This window comes from Oryctolagus cuniculus, chromosome 1 (assembly GCF_964237555.1).
Source record: "Oryctolagus cuniculus chromosome 1, mOryCun1.1, whole genome shotgun sequence".
NCBI classification, from domain to species: Eukaryota; Metazoa; Chordata; class Mammalia; order Lagomorpha; family Leporidae; genus Oryctolagus; species Oryctolagus cuniculus.
In genome coordinates this window covers 514,199-540,118 of record NC_091432.1, presented here as the reverse complement: position 1 = coordinate 540,118, position 25,920 = coordinate 514,199, and the positions used below count along the sequence as shown (strand labels likewise).

At 68.1% G+C, this 25,920-nt stretch overlaps 1 protein-coding gene across 1 annotated transcript; it reads left to right on the top strand.

Moving 5' to 3' along the window:
- Window positions 1-14,438: 14,438 nt before the first annotated feature.
- LOC127485638 (mucin-6) lies at window positions 14,439-25,781 on the top strand. Its single transcript, XM_070067218.1, has 27 exons — window positions 14,439-14,505; window positions 16,743-16,802; window positions 16,887-17,130; window positions 17,199-17,325; window positions 17,424-17,514; window positions 17,591-17,700; window positions 17,812-18,019; window positions 18,104-18,226; window positions 18,474-18,594; window positions 18,947-19,085; window positions 19,157-19,261; window positions 19,348-19,420; window positions 19,508-19,645; window positions 19,789-19,950; window positions 20,055-20,149; window positions 20,238-20,370; window positions 20,537-20,786; window positions 20,861-20,913; window positions 21,004-21,113; window positions 21,441-21,592; window positions 21,737-21,878; window positions 21,961-22,071; window positions 22,385-22,570; window positions 22,655-22,894; window positions 23,321-23,477; window positions 23,708-23,851; window positions 25,579-25,781. The coding sequence occupies exons 1-27, from the start codon at window positions 14,439-14,441 to the stop codon at window positions 25,746-25,748; spliced, it is 3,711 nt and encodes a 1,236-aa protein (XP_069923319.1). The 3' UTR covers window positions 25,749-25,781.
- The last annotated feature ends 139 nt before the right edge of the window (window positions 25,782-25,920 follow it).

The window sequence follows — 25,920 nt, the reverse complement described above, 5'->3', positions numbered from 1 at the left end:
CCGCCTCGCGGACCCCGGACCCCGGGGCGCCCACAGCAGTGTCACCCTTTTGGGCACCAAGACTCCGGGACACCCAGCTCCCTGGCCTGGCGGGGGCCGGGGGTGGGGCTCCCCGGAGGACGAGGGGGCAGGGCGGGAGGCCCAGCGGCCTGGGGCAGGGTCCCGCGGGAGGGGGGAGTGGGCGTGGCCCCAAGGAGGGACCCAACCCAGCGGCCCGGGAGCCACACCCGCCAGGCTGAAACGAACCAGGATGCGGACCAGGGAGCAGCCTCGCGCCCGCCCGGGTGCGGCTGCGGGGGGTGCAGGGCGTCGGCCCCGCCGGGAACCCGGAAGCAGGGTCTTGCGCAGGGGTCCGCCGCCCTCTGGCATCAGCAAGGCGGCGGTGGCAAAGGCAGTGCTCAGTGCTGGGTGGGAGGGCAGGCTCTGGCACCTGGGGACCTGGCGCTCAGGGAGGTGGGAGGTGGGAGGTGGGAGGTGGCCTGGCACCCAGGGGGGCCCCTGGAGGAGTCAGACCCGGGCACAGGAAGTGGGGCGCGGGCGCCCAGGGTGGGGAGATGGTGACGACCGCCCCCAGGGTGACTGTGCTCAGTGCCCCCCAGCTGTGACCTTAAAAATGGTGAAGACGTGCCCCCGCATCCTGGCCCAGCAGGTGGGGCAGCCACCTAAGATGCTGGCATCCCATAGGGGTGCTGGTTCGAGTCCAGGCTGCTCCACTTCCCATCCAGCTCTCTGCTGTGGCCTGGGAAAGCAGTGGACAATGGCCCAGGTCCTTGGGCCCTGCACCCACGTGGGCGACCCGGATGGAGCTCCTGGCTCCCGGCTTCAGATCGGCGCAGCTCTGGCCATTTCGGCCATTTGGGGAGTGAACCAGCAGATGGAAGGCCCCCCCCCCGCCGCCATCTTGCTCTCGTTCTCTGTGTCTCTTCCTCTTCCTCTGTAACTCTGCCTTTCAAATAAATAAAATCTTTAAAAGAAGAAAAACAATGTCTAAGATGGTAAATTTTAGTTATGTGTATTTTGCCACAATAAAAAAACTCATTAAAACGAGGAGGAAGCCATGGTAAATGCTGAACAAACATTTACTGCAGGGAGAGGCCCTGCGGTGTCCTGCCCAGCACCGGGCGCTCTGGCCAGCCCAGGGGCTCAGAGGCCAGCGGCCAGCACGGGCCCCACCACTCCCGAGCGCCCTGTCTGCCCCGGGGCCACATCTGACGCTCGTCCAGGGCTCCCAAGACCCGCGGTGCCCGGGGCAGTCCCAGCGACGCTGGCCGTGTGGGGCGTTGAACACAAGGTTTAAAACGTCTCTCCCTCACGATGATGGCGGTGGTGGGGTAAGCACACTGCAGGACGACCTGGACGACACCCTCGCACGCACCCAAGCTTCTCCGGAGAAGCTGGGAGAGCCTGTCCCCCGCACAGTGCCTGCAGCCCTCCAACACCCCGCCCGGCCCGGCCACCTCGGCCCGCAGGGACGCAGGTGGAGGAAGTCTGGCTCCACCCAGGGTGGCTGAGGGGCAGGGCGGGGGCTCCCGGGGGCTCCTGCCGCACCGGCACCAACAGCCCTCTGGCCCAGGTGGGTCCTAAGGAGGTGCCCCGGGGTTAACAGGGGGCACTGTCGCCATGGCCACCGAGGGCCTCAGGTCAGGAGGCCACATCCAGCATGGTGGCCAGTGCTGCGATTTCTCCTCAAAATCCGGGACTCGTCACAGCCACCAAGACTGTCCGCTCCTCAGGGGCCCTGGCTGGGCCCTTCCTGGGCGGCCATGACCCGTGGTCAGGGGACGTGTGTGGCCCCAGGTGTGTGCTCCAGGCCAACACAAGACCCTCTCACCCGGGACCCGGAGCCCCTCCGGCCTCCTCCCTGCCAGGCCCGGGTGGGGCAGAGGCCCCCGTGCTGGGGCACAGGGCAAGTGCCCGGTCACTTGTCTCGCTGCCAAAACAGTTTCAAGTCCACAGCCTCCCCTGACCGGGTCTGGGGCGCGCACAGCCGAGACAACTGGACCCCTGGACGGTGCTGCAGACGGGACTCCCGCCCCGTGTCCCGGCCCCTGGCCTGCTCGGGGATGGCTGAGGGTCAGCCGCCCCCCCGCACAGACCTGCGGGAGGGGAGGTGGCAGGGTCCGGGCGGGCAGTGCCAATGGTTCCTTCCTCCAAGGAACAAACAAAGGTGCCCGTTCCCGGGAAGGAATGACAGCTGTGGGCCAGGAGGGCAGGAGTCGCCAGGAGGTCAGCTGTCCACACCGCAACCTCGCCCCGCCCGGTTTATGGCCAGGTCCTGTTGCGGGCGCAGGCCCAGCACCACCACCCTTCCGCCGGCGGCATCTTCCGGGAACCCGGGACCTGGGAGCCGGGGGGCCGGCCTGCCGTGGGGTTCACAGAGCCAATCGCAGCAGTGGGGGCAGCACACACAGAGCACGGCCCCCCACCCCAGAGCGGGCTCCGGACCAGGAGGGATGAGGGGCTGGGGCCCAGGGCCCCGCTCTGCGCCCCAAGGGGCAGCCCTAGGCACCACTGCCTCCCCGAGCCCCGGGAGGTACCCGGTCTGCGGTGGCTGGGAGGGGGTGGCCGGGCAGGGCCAGTGTTTGGGGGTCATTAGGGGACCTCAGGTACGAGGATGGGGTTAGGAGTTCAGGGCAGGATCTCGGGCTGCATGGGGTTGGGTGGGAGCTGAGCTTAGGGCAGACAGAAGCTGGGTGAGGCCAGTGGGGGGCCAGGGTCAGAAGCCTCAGACCACTCGGGAGCCGGGACAGTGCGGCCCAGGGCACCCACTCCTGCACCCCCAGGGACTGCCCGGGTCATGTGGGGGGCTCTGCTGGGTGCCCCGATCCCATCACAGGATTCCTTCTCCTGCCCAGGGAACACGGGCCACACCCAGCTGCCCACTCCCTCGGGATCCAGGCGGGCATCAAGGGACCAGCTGGCCTCAGGCCACTGTCCACGTAAGCCCAGGGCAGGTCCTTGTGCCAGGGCAGCCAGGCCGGGCCCTGCCGCCGTTGGGGAGGAGCTGGGCTGGCGCCCCCCGGGGTGGACGTTCCTGGGGGCGGGGGGCGCAGATCCTCGCTGTGCTGCGCGCGCAGCTGGCACTCGGGGACGCCCCGCCCGTGCGCATCCGCAGCGTCTCCAAGCCCCCGGCACCGGGCCCGGCTGCGCCCTCTGGCGGGAGAAGGCGGAACAGCAGGTCCTGCAGCTGCCAGGGCGACCTGGGCTCAGGCTTGGGCTACAGGTGCAGCGACCTGGAGGGACCGACCCCTGCGTCCAAGAGGGACCGTCTGGAAGGTGGGTGGACGGCAGGAACCTGGGGGCCTCAAAGCCAGACGCCCCCAGCCCCGGCTACAGCGGCCAGGCTCCGAGCGCGACCCCGCATCGCCCACACCCTCGAGGTCCCACCACACCGCAGACTGAGGACGAGCGGGGAACCGAGGCGGTCGCTCCGCCCGGGGGTACAGCCCACCGCGTCTCCCGAGGGGTGCGGGCGCGGCTGAGAGGCCTGTCAGGGGCTGGGGCCTGTGCGGGCACGGGAAGCCCTCGGGGGAGCGCGGGGTGGGGGCACCGCGGGCCTGGCGGACCCCTCGCTGTCCCGGGGCCGCAGCTGCTGGTGGTGACCACGCCGAGTCCAGGGCCAGGGTCCGCCGCGCGGCGCTCAGGTCCCGGAGCCCCGAGGCCCCGCCATGGGGGCTGCGACTCGGGGGCCGGAGCCTAGGGTCCGGGGCGCGGCCCCGCCTGCGCGTGGACCGGAGAGGAGGCCCCCACACCCCGCAGCGCTGCGGGACCAGAAGGGACCCGTCCTGGAAGCGGCGCCCAGCAGAGGGCGCATGCGGCCGGCGCCCTGGATCCCCGCGCCCGGCCCCCACGAGCTGGCGCGGGCGAGACCCTCGTGCGGTCCCAGACACAGGGGGAGCCTGAGGGGGTGCGGACGCCAGCGCAGGGCGCGCGGGTCGAGGTCGGACCTCGGAGACGGCGCGTGCGGGCTGCGGCGGGTGCGTGAGCTCTGGGGGCGCATGCGGGCTGCGGGCAGAGCATAGGCTGGGGGAGGTGTGTGAGCTGCGGGGACGCGGGCCCTCCCTAGAGGCCCCTCCCCGCGGAGACACCACGCAGCGAGGGGCAGCAGACCCCACACCCAGGTCTGCCTCACCACCCCGGGACCCCGAGGGCCAGCGACACCCCTGCTCCGGCCCGACCCCGCCCTGGTCTGCCTGCTGCTCAGGCCACCTGGGGGCCCAGGCACCATTTGGGGTCCCCACACAGGCACAGGGCTCCTCTGCTCGCCGCCTCTCAGTGCCTCTGCCCTCATCCCACAAGGACAGCGGGATGCACTGGCACTCGCTGGCCCCACTCTGGCCCTGTTGCACCCTGGACTCTCCCGGTCAGGCAAGCCTAGCCGCAGTGGCAGCTGCTCCTCGTGCCCGAGACCCCCCCTCACCCCAAGCCCCAGCTCCCCTCAGCCCCCCTGGACCCTTGTGGCCTCCTCCACGCTGAGGCCCTGGACCCCCGCCCCCGTCAGGCACCCCCCCCCCCGGAAGCTGGGCAGGCCAGGAGCTTCGCATACCCGGTATGTACAAGGCCGGTGGGGGATGGGCCAGGGCCGGGGTCGCCACCGCCAGCTCCGGGTCAGGGAGCTGGGGTCCTGCTCGCAGGCCATCCAAGCAGCGCCGTGGGCAGCGAGGCTGGGGGAAAGGGAGCCTGTGGCCGCAGTGGCCGGCCCGTGGGAGTCCAGGGGGGGTCCCCAGCGTCCCCCTCGTCCCACAGGCCCACAGATGGCAGATTCAAAAATATCAGAAAAGTTGGCCATGGTAATAATTTTCAGAATTAGTCCTTTTTTAAATATTGTAATCGGATTTCCTTTTTCTAGTAAGAGTTGATGTCTGCTATTGATATTATTAATTAAAAGTCATTTTCTTACAATAATGACATTGGAATCATTTCCATAGGAGGTGATTTCCATAGCAACTAATCATAGTGACCTAAACAGAATTATGAAATCAAGTGAGAAATAAATAGAAAAAGAGTGAATATCTTAAAGGAACAAAAAAACCAGTTTTTATAATAATGCGTACTGTAAACAAGGACAGAAAATCAGAATTCCCAAATGAAACAGTTTCCGTAAGGTGTCAGTAATACCATCAAAAAATCTCAACTCACACTGTACCCTAAATGTCATTGCACAGAAATAAAAATATAAGAATTAAATTACAAAAACACTGGTGACACTGGTGTCTGGGGGGACACCAGTGTCAGCAGCGGAGTTAGCTGTGGGGCTGCCGTTGCTGTGTTTCTGACGGGTGTGACCGTCAGGGAGTCGCCTGCACCCTCTGGGTCCCGTGAGGCCGTGGAGCAGAGGAGGGGGCTGGCGAGGAGGGGGACCCTCAGCTGGGAGCTACTTGACTGGCACCTGAGGGACACAGCCCTGGCCAGGACCCCCAGCTGGCCCAGGGAGCAGCCCCCCAGCCCGCCGGAGGTGGCCCGCTGCCTCCCTGGTGACGCACGGGCCAGCCACGCACGGTGGGGAGGGCCGAGACCCTGAAGGAGCCCCTCTAGGTCTCCCAGAGGTGAGAGAAACTCCAGGTGGTCCCCAGGGCCTGCATGAAGACCCCCAGCCCAGCAGTGGCCCCGACCCCAGAGCCTCAGGCTGAGACCTCATCGGAGGTCGGTGCGGGCCGGCTCGATGCAGAGCCGCTGGGGCTCCTACCCGAGAGCGCCGCCCGGGTCAGCACCTCCAGTGGCTGGGCGAGCGGCTGGCGAGAGCCCAGGAGGACACCGGCCACCAGGAGGGAAGCCCGGGGGAGGCCCCGTGAGTGCTCAGGGTTCCGGCTCAGGGTTGGAGGGAAGAGTGGCTGTCACCAGCCAGGCCGCCGCACTGCCCCGATCCCATCCAGCGGGAGGGACACTCCCGGCTCTGCCTCCAGTGCCTCCCCCGCATCCCCAAGCTCCAGAATCCTCCCTGGATACCAGGGTGCCCAGCACCCAGCCGGCACCCATGGTCGGTCCCCCATCAGGCGACAGGCCATGGTGAGTGTTGGGGTCAGCCACCAAGAGAACACGTATGATGGTGACACGCCACAGGGGGCAGGCCAAGTAGAGACACTGCAGATGCACACGGGACCCCAGTGAAGCCCCTGGCGCTGACGGTGACCCGGCATGAGGTGAGAACTGCAGTGGACACGACCAGGCCAGACAAGACCCTGCCGAAGAAGCGAGTAGCAAACCTGGAAACAAAGCCAGGGCCGGCGCTGCAGTGCAGTGGGTTAAAGCGGTGCCCGCATCCCAGACGGGCATCGGTTCAAGTCCCGGCTGCCCCACTTCCAACCCAGCTCCCTGCTGATGGCCTGGGAAAGCAGTCCCTGGGCCCCTGCACCTGCGTGGGAGCCCCGGAGGCAGCTGGCGTGGAGTCACCGTTGTAACGTGAGCGTCATTCCATACACTCGTCCTTTATTTCTGGAAGACTTCCCAGGAAGAAAACTGCCAGTAGACGGCGAGACGCGCAGGTCAAGTCCTACGCCTGCCGTTATCTTTATGAGTTAGACGTCTCAGAGCAAAAATTATAAAAGAATAAAACTAGGAGCAAGGAGAGGAGAGGCACCGGCAGGTGCAACGCTCCAGCTCCACGCGGCCCAGCCAAGCTCCTGCTGCTGTCCCCGGGAGGACCACATGATGGCAGCCACCGCGTGGGGACCCCACCAGGGCTCCTGGCTCCCGGTGCCAGCCTGGCATTAGGGGAGCGAGCCAGCAGACCAAAGGCGTCTCTGTCTCCCTCGCTGTCACTCTGCCTTTCAAGTAAGTAAATAAAGAAGCCACCGCATGCGGACACGTGGGAAAAACACGAGTGGCTGTGTCAACATCACACGCGGTGGGTTTCACCGCGAGGAAGCCAGCACGGTCTGTGGACACCGTGAGCCTGACCCACAAAAGGAAAAGGGACAAACTGGACTTCGTCAAAATGAAGGCGTCTGAGTTAGAGACACGGGAGAATGAGAAGGCCAGACGGTGGGGACCAGATTTAACAGGCTGAGCACGGCGCGGAGCAGGAGGGTGCTGGCTGACGAGCGAGCACACAGGTGCGCAGCAGGACGCCACCAGGAGAACACGTGGGAAACCACAGGACAGCAGCCACATGCCTGCCACATGCCCGCTACATGCCCGACACATGCCTTTTACATGCCGGTTACACACCTGTCACACACATACATGCCTGTTACATGCCTGCTGCATGCCTGTTGCACACCTGTCACATGCCCACTATGCTCCTGACACATGCCTTTTACATGCCTGCTACATGCTTGCTGTGTGCCTGTCATGCACCTACATGCATGTTACACACCTGCTACACGCCGACCACATTTGCTGCACACCTATCACATTCCTGCTACATGCCTACCACACACCTGCCATATGCCTGTTACACGCTGCTACATGGGCGGTCGGTCGCACTGAGGGTGCAACGTGGGGAGCGTGGGGGCCAGAAGCACACATGTCGCTGGTAGAGGGGCAGAGCAGCCCGGATTCTCCCAGAGCCACACGCTAGGCCACGTGGTGTGGCAGGGAAGCCCCCGCGTGCAGCACCCACCTCCCCCCCAGCTCCCTGCTGTGGCCTGGGAAAGCAGCAGCAGACGGCCCAGGTGCTTGGGCCCTGCACCCACGTGGAGACCCGGAAGAAGCTCCTGGCTCCTGGCCCAGCCCCGGCCATTGCAGCCACCTGGGAAGTGAACCAGCGGATGGAAGATTCTCTCTGTCTCTCCCTCTGTCTGTAACTCTGCCTCTCAAACAAATAAATGTTAAAGAAATAGCAGGACCAGCGGCCCAGCCGTGGGGGCGCAGGGGCGTGTGCTATGTGGAGCAGCCACAGCTGAAGACCCCCAGGGCCCACCGGGAGGGGGTGAGCGCATGCAGGTGTCCACCTCAGGTCCCCGTCACCCACCTGTGAGGGCACCGGTCACTGCCCGGGAAAGCCAGTATGCCCCCTGGCACTGGTCATGAGCCAGGCCGGGGGTGAGGCGGGGTCACTGTTCTGACCAACAGAGCTGGCCCTGGGAGTCTCAGAGCACCTGGGCCCCTCAGCCCATGCCCGGCCCCTCCCCGCGGCCTGGGTGGCTCCCGTCTGTGCCCCAGGGCTACCAGCCCCTCCCCGGGGCCTGGGTCAGACGCGGGCGGGCTGGATTCTCCACGGGACCAGCCAGGTGTCCCTTCCCACTGCTGCCGGAGCCAGCACCCGGCCCCCGGCACGGTCACACGCTGCCCGAGTGGCCGGCTCAGGGTCCTCCTAGGCCCAGCCCTGAGCCTGGATGCCCTTGCTTGCCCCTCCGGGTGGCCTTGTCTCACCCGCCCCGGCCCCGGCTCCTCCCACACAGGGCCCAGCTCCCAGAGCACCCCTGAGGGAGCTGAGGGTCTCTGGGGAGGTGGTCCACCCAGATGGAGCCAGTGTCCTGCCCTCTGCCTGCCCCCAGCTGACCCCGGCTGCCTCTGTGTCCAGCTGTGCTGCGGGCAGCCACGGGGCCCTGGCCGTGCACAGCATCTGCCCGCACCTGTCAGGACAGCCCGGGGGGGGGGGGGGCCCTGTCCATGTACAGCATCTGCCCGCACCTGTCAGGACAGCCCGGGGAGGGGGGGCTGTCCATGTACAGCATCTGCCCGCACCTGTCAGGACAGCCCGGGGGGGCCCTGTCCATGCGCAGCATCTGCCCGCACCTGTCAGGACAGCCCGGGGGGGGGGCCCTGTCCATGCACAGCATCTGCCCGCACCTGTCAGGACAGCCGGGGGGGGGGGGCCCTGTCCATGCGCAGCATCTGCCCGCACCTGTCAGGACAGCCCGGGGGGGGGGGCCCTGTCCATGCACAGCATCTGCCCGCACCTGTCAGGACAGCCCGGGGGGGGGGGGGCCCTGTCCATGCACAGCATCTGCCCGCACCTGTCAGGACAGCCCGGGGGTGGGGGGGCCCTGTCCATGCACAGCATCTGCCCGCACCTGTCAGGACAGCCCGGGGGGGCCCTGTCCATGCACAGCATCTGCCCGCACCTGTCAGGACAGCCCGGGGGGGCCCTGTCCATGCACAGCATCTGCCCGCACCTGTCAGGACAGCCCGGGGGGGGGGGCCCTGTCCATGCGCAGCATCTGCCCGCACCTGTCAGGACAGCCCGGGGGGGCCCTGTCCATGTACAGCATCTGCCCGCACCTGTCAGGACAGCCCGGGGGGGCCCTGTCCATGCACAGCATCTGCCCGCACCTGTCAGGACAGCCCGGGGGGGGGGGGCCCTGTCCATGCACAGCATCTGCCCGCACCTGTCAGGACAGCCCGGGGGGGCCCTGTCCATGCACAGCATCTGCCCGCACCTGTCAGGACAGCCCGGGGGGGCCCTGTCCATGCACAGCATCTGCCCGCACCTGTCAGGACAGCCCGGGGGGGGGCCCTGTCCATGCGCAGCATCTGCCCGCACCTGTCAGGACAGCCCGGGGGGGCCCTGTCCATGCGCAGCATCTGCCCGCACCTGTCAGGACAGCCCGGGGGGGCCCTGTCCATGTACAGCATCTGCCCGCACCTGTCAGGACAGCCCGGGGGGGCCCTGTCCATGCACAGCATCTGCCCGCACCTGTCAGGACAGCCGGGGGGGGGGGGGCCCTGTCCATGCACAGCATCTGCCCGCACCTGTCAGGACAGCCCGGGGGGGCCCTGTCCATGCACAGCATCTGCCCGCACCTGTCAGGACAGCCCGGGGGGGGGCCCTGTCCATGTACAGCATCTGCCCGCACCTGTCAGGACAGCCGGGGGGGGGGGGCCCTGTCCATGCGCAGCATCTGCCCGCACCTGTCAGGACAGCCCGGGGGGGGGGGGCCCTGGCCGCACGGCTCGCCAGCCTTATCTGTTTGCTTCTCACTCTACATCCGCTGGCAACCAGCAGTGGGCGGGGCTGACATGGCCATCGCGGCGGCCACTCCCTGCTGGTCCCTGGCTCAGGGCGCCCTGGATTTCGGCCCGGAGCCTGGGACTGCTAACATCTCCCAGGATGCTGAGGTGGGGCCGCAGGGGCCCGGGCCACCCGGGGAGCAGGGCAGCCTGGTGCAGCTCCCTCTCAGGAGCCCTGCTGCTCTCGGGTGCAGCCTGGGGCTCCCCCACGCTCCCCTGGGGTATGAGGAGGAGAGAGCACCCAGTGAGCTGGCTAGGGAGGTGCCCTGGCCCAGAGTCAGCCAGGAGGGGGTGCTGCACAGTACCCAAGGCCTCCGGCCAGCAGCACCCCTCAGGGAGGTGGGGGGTCCCAGCCAGGACCTCGCCTGATGGGAGGGGCTGCTGGGCCAGGCCTCCCTCCATGGAGGCTGCCTGGGCGGTGAGTGGGGGTCCAGACCCAGCCCGCTCCGCTCCAGAGGCCCCTCCCCACTCCTGGTCCCAGGCTGGAGCACACCTGTGCCCCGGGGCCCTGGTGAGCCTCCCCACACTGTCCGGTACCTGGTGTTTGGCCCCACCACAGGGCTAAGTGGACAAAAGGGCCCGCAGGCCCCTGACCCAGAAGGGCGTGGCAGCCGGCCTGTGCCGGCACAGTGCTGCGGCGGCTTTCCTGCTGGCTGCTCCTTCACCTGCCCCAGGCTGGGCCCCATCCCGGCCCCTCTTACGGCCACAGCCCTAACCTTCTGCCCACTTGCGGCCACACAGTGGGGCTGTGGACAGCGGTCAGCGCAAGGGTGGGGCCCGGGTCCAGGAGAGGGGCTCATGGCCTGTTCCCGGGGGGGAGGACCAGGCTTCGGGGGTGGGGGGCACTCCGCTGCCCTGGCCCAGGCACCGATAGGCCAGAGGTGGCTCAGGCAGCAAGTGGGGCCCAGGAGCTGAGGCCACCCACAGGGGCGCAGTCCTGGGGCCAGGCCCGGACTCCGCTGGCAGCATGCGGCTGGCTGGGTGGGCTGGGGGTTGTGCTGGGACTGTGCTCAGGACAAGAGCCCGACAGGCCCCGGGGCAGGGGATGAGGAGGGACCCGCAGAGCCTGGGAAGACGCATGTGGGGGTCACCAGTGACCCTGGGGGCAGGGCAGGGAGGGGTTCTGGCTGAGATGAAGCTGCAGTGTCCAGGGCTGGCGTCCACCTGGCCACACACGGGGACTCAGAGGGCCACCACTGCCGGGCCTGGGAGAGCCCGCTCTGCCCCCGGGTCTCTGGTGCCCGCCCTTTGCCCAAGCAGTGGACGCCTGCCCAGGACCTTCCTGAGACATCCGGGGTCCAGGCTGGCTCTGACGTTCACACCTTGACCGTGGGTCACTGCCACGCGCCCCTCAGCCAAGTGTCCCAGCGCCGGCGGGCACGACGGCCCCCACCACCCCCGGCTCAGCCACAGCCGCATTCCTGTTCCCAGAGCTCCCAGGGCCCAGTCCTTTGATCTGCTGGCGAGCGGTGCCAAGCCCTGGGGGGCAGCCCCACCTACTCCCCCCAGGGACGTCACACCTGACCCAGGCAGGGCCCAGCGGGACGGCCGGCGTGTCCATGGGGACCCTTCCTGACAGCCCTGCAGAGCGTGTCCACGCGGACCCTTCCTGAGTGACAGAGCCAAGGTCCAGTGCTGCCGCCCACGGTGGGAGTCAGACCCGAGCCTGCGCCTGGGCAGCCAGCAGGCGCCCGCTCCCGGCTCTCAACCCCAGGCTGAGGTCTGCCCCGCGGCCGTCCCTGCAGCCTCCTCTCACCACACTGGGCTCTGGGGCACTGCCTCACAGCCGGCCTGGGCCCTGTGGTGACCGCCATCCAGGGCAGGGGTCTGCGCTGGGTGTGAGAGTGGACAATCGCCCCTTGTCCGGCCGCAGGTTCCGTTTCGAAGGCCAGGCAGCGGGACTCGGCTCTTATCGCGGCCGCGGCCCTGAACAATGGCCACACACAGGCTTATCTCCCTGCCTGTGCGCTGTTTGCCAAGCGCCTGCAAGGGCTCCTGGGCCAAGGGACAAACAGGCCATTCACCGGAGTCCCCCCAGAAGGAGCCACTGACGGGGGTGCCGGCCACACTGCCTGGCCGCAGCCATGTACCAGCCCCGGGCAGCGGGGCCCAGACAGCCCGAGATGCCAGAGTGCACCGCATCTCACAGGAAACTCAAATGCAGCCACACACGTGCATATGCACATGCGTGTGTGGGTACACATGCTGTCACCTGCACACGTGTGATGTGTTGCAGAAATACATGTGCCCGTGCGTACACACAGACCGCGTGGACCTGTGCACTGGACACGCACCTGCACACGGTGTGTGAGCAGTGAATACACATGGACGCTGCATGCCACAAAGTGCACGTATGTACGAGCGAACTTCAAAAAGCTCCTGGAAATCGGAATTAGAAGGTAAGCTTACTTCACAAAGGCAGAGAGAGCAAGAGAGAGAGAGAGAGAGAGAGAGAGCGACGGCGGGGGGCTTCCATCAGCTGTTCACCCCCAGCCAGGGCTCTCGATCCGGTCTCCACCTGGGTCGCAGGGCCCCGGGCACCATCTCTCCTCCCAGGGTGTGCACGGACACGGAGCTGGGGCTCAACCCAGGGCGCGCGGCACGGGATGGGGCACCTGGCAGCGTCTTGTTCCCTGCACCAAACATGCAACACCCAGGCACAGTGTTCTCACAGCACGCATTGCCCGTGAACTGTTTGAGCAGACACCCACGCACACGCACATATAGATGAGGGAGCTTCCCAAAGTTCCTGGGGAAACGGAATTCAAAGACTAATTAATTTGATGTAAAAGCTTCTGATCTGAGAGGCAGAGAGACAGCGTGCGTGTCTGCACAGGCAACACACAACACGCACGCATCACCTGCCGCACACGTGGGCCCCGCATTCTGGGGTGAAGCCGCGCCCTGGCTGCACCTGCTCTGCCTTCATGGCTGGGAACCTGGACCTGGGCGGCCAGGACCCCAGGCCTGAGGTGTGGCTGGGAGCTGGGCGGTCCCACCCCGGCCCCTCTCCTCCAGGTCCCCGGGACTGCCCGACACAGCCTGAGCCCTCTGAGGGCAGCCTGGCTCCCCAGCAGCCCTGTCCGGCAGACAGGCCCCTCCTCGGCTGACCAGGCCACAGGGCCCTCTCGGTCCCGGTATCGCTGATGGCGTGGCTTCACTGGAGAGGGGCCCAGGACCCCTGCCCCTCCTGGTCCCCCCAGGTCCTGGCTGAGAAGCACCTCGGCCTCTCACCCTAGCAGGGGTGCCGCTGGGCACATCCAGGAGAAACAACCAAGACAGGGACGCCAGGGCAACAGAGCACCCAGCTGCCAGGGCCACAGCCAGCTGGGCGCCCCAGCCCTCACTCGGTTTTCTATCACTGAACCCCACGGTGAAACACAAGCCCCAGTGCACCTGCCACAGGCACAGGGGTAGGGCAGGATGGTGGCCCCCGGCCCAAGCAGCTGCAGGTGGGGCCCTGGGTCCACTGGGGGGGGGGGCACAGCCCATCAGGGGAGCCCAGACTGGAGTGTGGGTATTGGGGGGTCCCTTGATCCTGACTCTGGGGTGTAGCAGAGATGCCCCAGGAGAGGGCTGCCTGAGCCTGGCCCCTGCCTCGAGGCAGACCCCGGCCGCCTGCAGGCATGCCTCCCACAGTGTCCTTGACCCCAGCCCTAGCCCTGGGGACCCTGCCATGTGCTCCCCGAGACAAGGCCTACTTGCCTCTCGATGCCATCCCCAGGGCACCATGAACAGCAGGGGGCAGAAGCTGAGAGTGCCCCCGCAGCCCTGTGGGAAACCTCCCAGAGGTGAGCAGCCCCAGGGCCCCCCACCCTGCTCCCCCACCCCCTGCTGCTCAGAAAACAGCAAGGGGGCTGCCCCCCCCCCGGAGAGCACACAGCAGGGACCCCCACCCTGCAGGAGGCCTCCAGAGCAGGGGTCTCCAGGACCAGCAGGCCAGCCCGGGGCCAAAGGGCCACAGGGGCCTGGGGACACCCTCAGTGAGCTTCCCAGGCCCCCAGGGGGTGGCCTGTGATGGTCAGCGCCCCGGGACCACTCTGCACCTGCCCCCGCTACACCTCTGGAAGGTCTTTCCTCCCAGGGAGCAAACGGGGCAAGGAGGGGCCCAGCTCAAGGCCCCTCTTGGGGGTCCTGAGACCCAGGGGAGGACAAAGCTCCCTGGGGAGGCGTCCCAGCCCTCGGGGCTCCCCACAGCACCCTGCCAGCCCCACCCTTGCCCCCCAGGACAGCCCGGACTCAGGAGGTGTTCTCAGGACCCTGGGAGGTGTGTCAGCCCCTGCTGGGAGTGGGCGATAACGGGGCCGTGGCCAGTGCAGAATTTTCCAGAGGCTGGGTCCTGATAAAGCAGGGCCTGAGATCCTGTTTGGCCACCACTGCACCGGGGCTGGCGCGTGGGGCGCGGGCGGGCGCGGCAGGGGCAGGGCCGCCACCCCTATATAAGGTGCCCAGGGCCGGCCAGCCGGAGCAGCGCAGTGGCCAGGGCCGGACTGCTGGGACTCCCCGCCGCGGGCCGGGCCGAGGGGACCCCTGCGATGGGCGCCATGCTTGAACTGCGGCTGCCGCTGCTGCCGCTGCTGCTGTCCTGCGGGGCTGCCCTGCTGGCTGCCGGTGAGTGGGGCCCGCAGGCCACGCCCCAGGCCTGCCAGACACCCCCATGCCTCAGAGGCCTGCGCGTGGGAAAGTCCCTGGGCCTTCTCGCCTCGCCGACTCGCTGTCGGGCAGAGGCAGGCTAGCCCACGTGGGTGGGCGGGGGGTGGGACGGCTCTTGTCCCCCAGGGGCCACCCTGCAGCCCCCAAGGGCTGGGCACGTCTAGCACAGGGGGTGCCCAGCGGGGGCAGGTGTGGGGTCTCGGCCTCAGGGCGACCCCCAGGTGTGCAGCCCATCTCCCCCTTTCTCTCCCACAAAGCCCCTCCCCTACCACCCAGGCCAGGAGCCATGGAGGCCCCCACCCATGCCTCTCACCTGGGCAGCTCTCCACCTGCCCGGTGACGTCCCCCAGACCCGTGCCGGGCCCCTTCCTGGCAGGCCTGGAGGCAGGGGGCTGACCTCACAGCAGAGCCGGCTCCAGGTCGCTGCAGGTGCCGCTCTGGGAGGGTGGGGGTGGGCCACGGCCCAGGCCAGGGAGCAGCTGGGGTCCCCACTCTGCGATGGCCGCCTGAGCGCCGCCCTGCCAGCAAAGGCCAGCGAGCGGGGGTCAGCCCAGAGGCACGGGCGGCAGGCGGGCCGCCAAGCGTGCACGGGAACAGCGAGTCCGCCGCTGTCTCGCGGCCGTCCAGGGACTGGGAGAGGCCGGGGGTGGCGGCCAACTCCGGCCCGCAGGGCCCATGGGTCCTGGCCAAGCAGGCAGTCGAGTCCACAGCAAGCACAGAGGGTCCTGGCAGGAAGCGCAGACGCCGGCAGGGGGTGACTGGGGGCCAGGGCCGGCGCGGGCATGGGCAGGAGGACCTGTGGTGCCCGTGTTACACGGGGCGGTCTTGCTGTGGGACGCTGGCCTGGGGCCTGCTGTGCCCGACTCCCCCATGCTCACCCCAGAAGGAAAGGCCGGAGCTGGGGGTCCTGGAGGGGGACACCACCCCCCACCAGCCACCTGGGATGGGCACAGGGGCAGCCGTACAGAACACGGCCCGCAGGTCCAGTGGCTCCACAGCTGAGGCCCGTCCCCCGCTGAGAGGACGGGCAGGGGGCTCCCCTCAACCAGGGGCAGCAGGACCCCCGCGGCCGCGCCCACACTCAGGAGCAGAAGCGACCGGGGAGTTTGGGCGGGGGCCGCAGTGGGTGATGGGCAGGATGGGCCCCCGATGAGCTGAGTTCTGGGCAACGGGGCAGGGATCGCAGCAGGGTTAGGGGTCCCCCGGGGGCCTGGACAGGCAGCAGTGGCCCCAGTCGCCGCCCAGCCAGCACTGGCACAGCCTCAGGCCCCTGGGCCACAGGAAGCCTCCCTCAGGGGCTGGGAGAGAAAGCTGCGGGGGGGGGGGGGCAGGTCTGTGTCCCAGCCGCCAGGCCCTGCGGTCACCGTGACCGCGCCTGAGCCGGCTGTGGGGCCTTGGCCCTCACGCGGCCTCCAGGCGGTTCAGGGAGCCCGTGAGGGAGCCGGGGAAGAGGCCAGGAAGAGGCCCGCAGAGGCAGCCTGGCCGGGCGTCGGCCCCAGCACACCCAGGCCCACCCTCCTCTCGCTTTCCTGTGGTGGGCGGGGCCTGGCGGTGCTCTCGGTGACCCTCCCTTTGCCTGGTGGACCCCAGGAGGCCTGGCGCGCCTGGGAAGTGACAGGCGCTGGCACAGGTGCCCCAGGGCCAGAAGCTGCTCCAGCCCTCCCTGCCCTGAGGCCCCGCACACAGCCCACCTCCGCTGGCCGGCCTGGGTCCTCGAAGGAATCCGCTGGCTCCGCCCGCCCGCCCCTCCCCCAGCCCCTGCCCCCCCAGCCCCTGGCCCAGCACACTGCTCTCTGCCCTTGTGTGTGTGCACACGTGTGTGTGCATGCGTGTTGCATGGACTGTGGAATGCAACAGACCCGAAACAGGAGCCCTGTGCAGGCAACGCTGAACCAGTGAGTGAGTGAACAAATGAATGAATGAATGAGAGAGAGCAGAGAGCAGGTCCCATTGGTGAGCAGCAGGACGAGAGGCGGGGCTGGGCCTGCAGGGGTGGGGGAGGGAGCCTGGGGTGGCGAACGCGGAGGGGGCCACAGGCAGTCACCAGGCCCTGGGCTGAAGCCAAGGCCCCGGCACAGATGGGCCACCCAGGGCCCAGGCCGCCATCCTAGGGCTTAGGTGGGCTGGGGGCTTCCCCAAGAGGGGTCCGGGACAGGAGCCGCCTGGGCAGGGGACACTGAGCTCCTGCCTTGCAGACCTCACGACCAGCGACGCCTCAGACCTGGCCACGGAGGGCGAGGGCGGCCAGCAGTCCCGTAAGGCAGGCCGCAGCCCGGGGATCGGGGGTGGCGGGGTGGGGGCAGGGGCCCCCTCCCACACGGCTCCCGCTCCCTCCGCAGCCGGGGACCAGGGCTGGTGCTCCACGTGGGGGGCCGGCCACTTCTCCACCTTCGACCACCACGTGTACGACTTCTCGGGGACCTGCAACTACGTCTTCGCGGCCACGTGTGCCGACGCCTCGCCCTCCTTCAGCGTCCAGCTGCGCCGGGCGCCCAACGGGAACATCTCCAGGATCATCGTGGAGCTGGGGGCCTCGGTGGTCACCGTGAACAAGGCCACCACCATCTCCGTCAAGGACGTCGGGTAGGCCGCGTGCCCGGGCGGGCAGCTGGGGCGGGGCGGGGGCGGCACTGACCACACTCGCCCCACAGGACGGTCAGCCTGCCCTACACCAGCAACGGGCTCCAGATCACCCCCTACGGCCGGAGCGTGCGCCTGGTGGCCAAGCAGCTGGAGCTGGAGCTGGTGGTCACGTGGGGGCCGGACGCCTACCTCATGGTGCGGAGACCGTCACGGCCCTGGCCAGGCCTGGAGGGAGGAGGGGGCGGGGGACAGGGAGCCTCGTCCCGCAGTGCCCAGCAGTGCCTGCCCCACAGGTCCAGGTGGAGAGGAAGTACATGGGCCAGATGTGTGGGCTGTGTGGCAACTTTGACGGAAAGGCCACCAATGAGTTTCTCAGCGAGGACGGTAGGTGGGATGGGGTCCGGGCCGGGGGAGGGGGCCGGGCCCTCTGTGGCTCGGTCCTCACGGCGCTGACCCCCAGGCAAACTCCTGGAGCCCTACAAGTACGCCGCCCTCCAGAAGCTGGACGACCCCAACGAGATCTGTGCCTATGAGGCCATCCCCAGCACCTCCGTCCTCCAGGTCACGGACGTACGTGAGACGGCCCAGACCACCCCAGCCCACCTCCCCAGTCCTCGGCGTGCAGCGGGCTGCGGGCTGTGGCCTGGGCGCCCCCGTGACCCTCTGTGGCCCTCTGCCCAGGCCCAGAACTGCACGCAGCTGCTGGACCTCGTGGCCCCCGAGTGCAGTGTCCCCAAGGAGCCCTTGGTGCTGAGCTGCCAAGTGGACATGGCCACCTGCGCCCAGCCAGGCCAGCAGAACTGCAGCTGCGCCACGCTGTCCGAGTACTCCCGCCAGTGCAGCCTGGCCGGCCAGCCCGTGCAGCGCTGGCGGGGACCCGGCCTGTGCTGTGAGTCGGGGCGGGGCCGTCGGCGTCTCCCTGGTGTGGGAGGGGCTGAGGCGGGGCCCCCTCACCGGACCCCTGTGTCCACAGCCCTGGGCCAGTGCCCCGCCAACCAGGTATACCAGGAGTGCGGCGTGGCCTGCACCAGGACCTGCTCCAACCCACAGCACAGCTGCCCCAGCCCCTGTACTGCCGGCTGCTTCTGCCCGGAAGGTGAGGGTGGGCGCGACCCCCACACCCCCGGACCACGGGGGCTGTCGGGTCTCCGCCAGGACTTCCCCCAGAGGGCCACCAGCCGCTGCAGACCCCTGGGAGAGGAGAGGGGAGGGGGGCGGGGGGCTCTGACCTTGGCAGAAGGACCCGGAGCTGCTCTGCTAGGCCCGTGCGCCAGCCAGGGAGGGGGGAGGGGGAGGGGGAGGGGCAGGGACGCCAGAAGCCCCAGGAAACCCCTGTCCCGCAGGCACGGTCCTCGATGACCTCTCCAGCAACCACACCTGCGTGCCGATCGCCCAGTGCCCCTGCATGCTCAACGGGGCGGTCCACGCCCCCGGGGAGGTCACCAGGACCGCCTGCAGGACCTGGTCAGTGCAGGGATGAGGGGAGATGGGGGGACACAGGGGGGCTCCAGCGAGTCACCAGGACCGCCTGCAGGACCTGGTCAGTGCACAGCCGGGGGGTGGGACATGGCGGGGACACAGGGGGCTCCAGCGAGGTCACCAGGACCGCCTGCGGGACCTGGTCAGTGCACAGCCGGGGGGGTGGGACATGGCGGGGACACAGGGGGCTCCAGCGAAGTTACCAGGACCGCCTGCGGGACCTGGTCAGAGCACAGCCGGGGGGTGCTCCTGTGGGCCAGCCAGAGCGGCCGTAGAATGGCTTCAGCCCCACAGACACGGGATGGGTGCTGCCCGGCTGCCCGCCTCCTCCCCACAGCCAGTGCACCATGGGCCGCTGGTCCTGCACAGAACGGCCCTGCCCCGGCCACTGCTCCCTGGAAGGAGGGTCCTTTGTCACCACGTTTGACGCCAGGCCCTACCGCTTTCACGGCACCTGCACATACATCCTCCTCCAGGTGGGGCGAGCTCCGAGGCCGGTGGGAAGGGGGCCCCCCACCCCCGTGCCTGAGCCTCCGCCTCTTCTCAGAGCCCACAGCTCCCGGACGAGGGCACCCTCATGGCCGTGTACGACAAGTCGGGCTACTCGCACTCCGAGACGTCCCTGGTCGCCGTCATCTACCTGTCCAAGCAGGTAGGGCACCAGCCTGGGCACCCCCTGGGCTCCTGCCCGCTGCCTGCCGCCCGCGGCCGCTGCTGACTCGGGCCCCCTCCCTGCAGGACAAAATCGTGATCTCGCAGGATGAGGTGATCACCAACCACGGGGACGTCAAGTGGCTGCCGTACAAGAGCCGTAGGTCCCGGGGCCTCGCCGAGCCGGGGCCGCGGAGGGGCCAGCCGGGGAGGGCGGTGGGCAGCCGGCTGAGCACGTGTCTTGCAGGCAACATCACGGTGTTCAGGCAGACGTCCACTCACCTCCAGATGGCCACCACCTTCGGGCTGGAGCTGGTCATCCAGCTGCGGCCCGTCTTCCAACTCTACGTCACCGTCGAGCCCCAGTTCCGAGGCCAGACCAGAGGTGAGCCGGCTTGACCCCCCTGTACCCCAGGGACGTGGCCAAGTGGCCGGCAGGAGAGGCAGCAGACCCCGGGCGGGGCCGGGCGCCATGGGGCAAGGCGATGGGACCGGGCGCCCCTCCCCCCTCACGGCCCCGCCTCCCAGGGCTCTGTGGCAACTTCAACGGCGACACCACGGACGACTTCACCACCAGCGTGGGCGTCGCGGAGGGCACCGCCTCCCTCTTCGTGGACTCCTGGCGAGCAGGGAACTGCCCGGCGGCCCTGGAGCGCGAGACCGACCCCTGCTCCATGAGCCAGCTCAACAGTGAGTGCCAGCCCAGCCTCCCACGCCCGGCCTCGGGCCACCTGCCCCCAGGCCCAGGGGCCAGGAGGGGACCCGAGACCCCCAGCTGGGCCTGTCGCCCCCAGAGGTGTGCGCGGAGACCCACTGCTCGGCGCTGCTGCAGACGGACGGCGTGTTCGGGAAGTGCCACGCCGTGGTCAACCCCAAGCCCTTCTACAAGGTGGGGCCCGCGGGGACGCTGGCCTGGCTGGGGCCCCCCGGGGAGGGCCGTGCCCCTCAGCCTGCTCACGCGGTGTCTCTGCCCGCAGAGGTGTGTGTACCAGGCCTGCAACTACGAGGAGACCTTCCCCCACATCTGCAGCGCGCTGGGTGACTACGCCCACGCCTGCGCCTCCCAGGGCGTCGTGCTCTGGGGCTGGAGAAGCAGCGTGGACAACTGCAGTGAGTGCGGGCGGGGGCGAGGGCGGGGGCGAGGGCGGGGTCACGGGCGGGCCCCTCCCCCGCTGCCTGACCAGCATCCCCCAGAGCAGCCCCGGCGTGGGGGCGAGGTCACGGGCAGGCCCCTCCCCCGCTGCCTCCCCGGATGCCTGACCCGCATCCCCCGCAGCCGTCCCCTGCACGGGCAACCGCACGTTCAGCTACGACAGCCAGGCCTGCAACCGCACCTGCCTGTCGCTGTCGGACCCCACGGCCGAGTGCCACGCCAGCGCCGTGCCCGTGGACGGCTGCAACTGCCCCCAGGGCACCTACCTGAACCACAAGGCGGAGTGCGTGCGCAAGGCCCAGTGCCCCTGCCTGCTGGAGAGCAACAAGTTCCTCCTGGCCGAGCAGTCCACCGTGGTCAACGGGGCCATCTGGTGAGCGGTCGGGCAGGGGAGGGGCCGGGCCGGGGAGGGGCCGCTGCGGGGCTCACGTGGCCTCTCTCTTGCAGCTACTGCCTCAGCGGACGGCTGAGCTGCCCGGGGCAGCCACAGATGCTGCTGGGTACGTAAACAGGCAAGGCTGCAGACCTGGGCTCTCGGTGCCCTCGGCCTGCCCTGAGCCGGCCTCGCCCCCGCCCCGCCTCTCCCACAGCTTCCTGCCCGGCCCCCAAGACCTTGGAGACCTGCAGCCAGACCTCCGAGAACAAGTACGGGGCGGCGTGCGCCCCCACCTGCCAGATGCTGGCCACCGGCATCGCCTGTGTAAGGGGCGTAGGAGCAGGACCTGCCCGGGGCCACTCCCTCTCTCTGGCCATCTTCCCTCTGTCCCCACGGCTGGTGCCCAGCGCGGGTGGGCGGTCACGGGTGGCCCGGAGGCCAGGCAGCCGGGGGCGGATGCTTGTCCTGGAGTCCTACGCACAGCTCCCTGTGGGAGTGGCGGCCATCAGCGCCCCAACCTGCTGCCTGTGGGAGGGGGAGCCTTGCTAAGCAAAGCCCAGCTGCCCACAGAGACCCCCGAGCCAGGTGGACACAGCGGGAGGGGCCTGGGGCCGGGGAGGACAGCAGCAGGCTGACCCCAGCTCCCCTCAGGTGCCCACCAAGTGCGAATCCGGGTGTGTCTGTGCCGAGGGGCTCTATGAAGACGCTAACGGGCAGTGTGTGCCCCCCGAGGAGTGCCCCTGTGAGTTTGCTGGGGTCTCCTACCCCGGGGGTGCCGAGCTCCACACCGACTGCAAGACCTGGTGAGCTGCAGCCTCGCCCTGCCGTCCAGGGCCACTGGGCGGGGGCGCGGGGGGGGGGGGGCTGCACTGGTGTCCAGGCGCTGAGGGTGTCCTGGAGGACGGGTGCCCTGCAGCCCCCACGAGCCCACCCCGCCTTCCGTGCAGCACCTGCTCTAAGGGGAAGTGGACGTGCCAGCAGAGCGCCCACTGCCCGTCCACCTGCGCCCTCTACGGGGAGGGTCACATGGTCACTTTCGACGGACAGCGCTTTGTGTTTGATGGCAGCTGCGAGTACATCTTGGCCACGGTAGCCGGCGGTGGGGGAAGGGCTCAGGAGTCTGGTGGGGGGGTGGCCTCAGGGGGCTCCCCCTCACCGTCCCTCCCCGCAGGACGGCTGCGGAGCCAACGACTCCCGGCCCACCTTCAAGATCCTGACCGAGAACGTCGTCTGTGGCAAGTCGGGAGTCACCTGCTCCCGCGCCGTAAAGATCTTCCTGGGGGTGAGTGGCCGCGGGAGGGGCCCCGGGCCTGTCCCTGCTGAGCAGCCCCCCTCACCTGTAGGGCCGGGGCTGCCTGTGCCCTGGCTACAGGATGCCCTCTGGGCTCAGGACAGGGGCCTGGCCGTGGAGCACCCTCAGCCCTTGGCCAGGCTCCCGGGCCCCAGAGCTGGCCCACAGCAGGTGCCCAGCCCTGCCCCAGAGAGCTCGGTTCTGGGCAGGGGGCGGGACGGGGGGCGGTGCTGGTGGCAGAACCAGGGCCCGGGACTGGGGAAGTGGGCAGGCGGGCAGCCTGGTGACGGCCCCGCCCCCGCAGGACCTGTCCATCACACTAGCAGACAGAAACTACACGGTCAGCGGGGAAGACCCCTCCGTGTACTTCCGAGTGAAGCCCAGCTCCCTGAGCCTGACCCTGGACCTGGGCCTGCCCGGCAAGTACAACCTGACGCTGGTCTGGAACAAGCACATGGCCGTGTACATCACGATCGAGCGCGTGTCCCAGGTACCCGCGCGGCCCGGGCGCCCCCCTCGGCCACCCCGCTGGCCGGGGCCGCCCACCGAGCCCCGCCTGCCCCCCCCACCCCAGGACGCGCTCTGCGGCTTGTGCGGCAACTACAACGGCAACATGAAGGACGACTTCGAGACGCGCAGCCAGTACGTGGCGTCCGACGAGCTGGAGTTCGTGAACTCGTGGAAGGAGAGCCCGCTGTGCGGCAACCTGCGTGCCGTGGCCGAGCCCTGCAGCACCAACAGCTTCCGCCTGGCCTGGGCCGAGCGCAAGTGCAGCATCATCAACAGCCAGACCTTCGCCGCCTGCCACAGCAAGGTGGGCCCGGGAGGGCGTGCTGCAGGCTCCAGGCCTGCTTGGGGTGGCCCCGCCCCACGGCCCCCCAGAACAGTCCCTGAAAGGACCGAAAGGAGGGAACACCCCTTGGAGCCGGGGGGCGCCCCATGGCGGCACGGCCAGTGCAAAGGCCCCGAGGCAGGGACCCACTCCGCGTGCCTCCCGAAGCTCCGGGCAAGGGTGTGGTGGGGAGGGGGGCTGTGGGGTCGGCAACACCGTGACCCCAGCTAGGGGTCTGTGGTAGCACGAACCCGGATCAGAACCCCTCCCTCGGCAGCCCCCGGCCTGGGGCCCGCGGCCTGGCTTCCAGTCACGGTTCTGGTTCCCACGTGGTGGACAGGCACACAGGGTCGGGGCGCCGAGCCCTCAGGGCAGCCAGAGGCTGACTGGCACTCCCTGCCCTGCCAGGTGTACCGCATGCCCTACTACGAGGCCTGTGTGCGAGACACGTGCGGGTGCGACACAGGGGGGGACTGTGAGTGTCTCTGTGACGCTGTCGCTGCCTACGCCAAGGCCTGCCTGGACAAGGGCGTGTGTGTGGACTGGAGGGCCCCAGACTTCTGCCGTGAGTGTCTGGCACCTGCCCGGCCCAGGGCTGCCCCCACCCCGAGCCGCACCTCCCTGTGGCTGGTCTGGGTTGGGGTTGGGGTGGGGTAGGGGCGGGGCCGGGGCCAGGCCAGGGGCGGGGACTCAGAGGTCCCTCCCTGTGGCTTGCCCTGGTTGGGGTCCCCGTTGGGGTCGGGTTGGGGCCCAGCCCAGGCCCCGCCAACTCACTCATGCCCTCCTCTCTCCCAGCGATCTACTGTGACTTCTACAACACGCACACGCAGGTCGACGGCAACGAGTACCAGTACACGCAAGAGGCCAACTGCACCTGGCACTACCAGCCCTGCCTGTGCCCCGGCCAGCTGCAGAGCTTCCCGGAAACCAACATCGAAGGTTGCGGCGGCAGGGACGGGCTGGGGGGCAGGGCACCCCTCCCATCATGCACAGCGTGCTCACTCCATCACACACTCCCGCCCTGCACACACACTCATTCTCACACTCCCCCAGTCACACACGCAGGCTCTCAGCATTCACTCACACACCCACTGTGACATCCATCGCAAGCACCCCCTCCCTCACACGCACACACACGTAACTCACATGCACTCCCTCCCTCACACGCACACACATGTACACTCACACGCACACACACATGTACACACACATACCCACATGCACACACATGTACACTCACATGCACTCCCTCCCTCACACGCACACTCACACACACACACGTACACTCACACACACACTCCCTCACACGCACACACACGTACACTCACACATACCCACATGCACACACACATGTACACTCACATGCACTCCCTCCTTCACACGCACACACACATACCCACACACACACATGTACACTCACACATACCCACACTCACATGTACACTCAACACGTATTCCCTCACATGCACACACACCCACATGCACACTCCCTCACGTATACACATGTACACTCACATACCCCCACACACACTCACATATACACTCACTTGTATTCCCTCCCTCACACACACTCCCTCACACACACTCCCTCACACGCACACACACATGTACACTCACACCCACACATGCACACGTATTCACCCACATGCACATTCACATGTACACACATGTACTCCTTCCCTCACACGTACCCACTTCCTCATACACACACACAGCCTCACATGCACACTCCCTCACATGCACACACACATGTACACTCACACGTACTCACTCACCCACACACGTGTACACTCACATGTATTCCCTTCCTCACAAGCACACACACTCCCTTAGCAGACATGTCCTGATCCCCCGTGTGCAGTTGGTCATGTGGGTCGGGGTCAGGGGCGTGACCATGCAGTAAACTAGAGGCCCTGTCTTCGGAGAGATGCCTGCAAACAAATCGAGTCTCAGCTGAGAGGAATGGGAGCTGCCCTGTCCAGCTGGGAGGCACAGGGAGGCCTCCATGGGAACCACACCTCTGGGCAGGGACTTGAAGGAGGCAAGTGGGGGCACAGGGCGGCGAGGGTGAGGGCTGCAGCAGGCCCTGAGGAGCCGACTGTGCTCCAAGCTCCCAGACAGGGGGTGGGCGTGGACGGACCATGGAGGGACCCTGCGCAGAGGAGGCCCGGTGGCAGGGACAGCAGCAGGGATGGGGAACTTGGGCCTGGCTCCGAGACCTTGAGAGGAGGGGGCCTGGCGTCTGCAGCCCTCAGAATGCACTGATGGACAGGATGGACCGGGCAGGGCAGGCCTCTGGGTGGTGCGCAAGGAGCCTGTTTGGCTCTCAGGAGGTGCCCTAACCAGCCCAAGAAGCCATAGACGGGGGTCCTCTGTCTGTGGCCCAGGGGACAGCAGGGCTGCCATGTTCCAGGAATCACAGGTTGCCATGGACTGAAACCCACTCTGGCCAGGCCAGCAAGGAGAGGGGAGTGGACGGAGAAGGGAAGGGGTGTGGCCCGAGGGAGGCCTGGGTGGGCAAGGGGGCCAGGTGGGGCCACTGGAGTGGGGAGGCGTGCTGGAGGCAGACAGCCGTGGGGATCCCAGCAGGGCCATCTCAGAGGCACCCTGGGGGGAGGGGGCGGCTGGGCGGGGCCCTGACCATGCCTGGTGCTTCCCCACCCTAGGCTGCTACAACTGCTCCCAGGACGAGTACTTCGACCACAACGAGGGGACCTGTGTGCCGTGCGGTAAATCCAGCCAGCTGACCCAAGGGCCCCGCCCCCACGCAGGCAGAAAGTGGGTGCTTGTGCACCCCCACAAGGCCCCTACAGGCCTCTGGGGCCTGCACCCCTAGGCTCACGGCCTCCAGCTGGACAGCAGAGCATGGAACCCCATCAGCCACCAGCTCCTCTCCTCCCCTGGCCTCAGCGAGAGGCCACCAGGGTGGGCAGGTTTTTGGGGTGCGAATGGGAGGGCTCTGGAGTCTGGATACGGCCCTGAACCCCCAGGGCCACAATACCCTGAGA

Coding starts and splice junctions, on each gene's coding strand:
- LOC127485638 (XM_070067218.1), top strand. CDS start 14,439: ATGCTTGAACTGCGGCTGCCGCTGCTGCCGCTGCTGCTGTCCTGCGGG. Junction 19,086..19,156: donor GCACATACATCCTCCTCCAG/GTGGGGCGAGCT, acceptor GCCTCTTCTCAG/AGCCCACAGCTCCCGGACGA. Junction 19,421..19,507: donor GTGGCTGCCGTACAAGAGCC/GTAGGTCCCGGG, acceptor CGTGTCTTGCAG/GCAACATCACGGTGTTCAGG.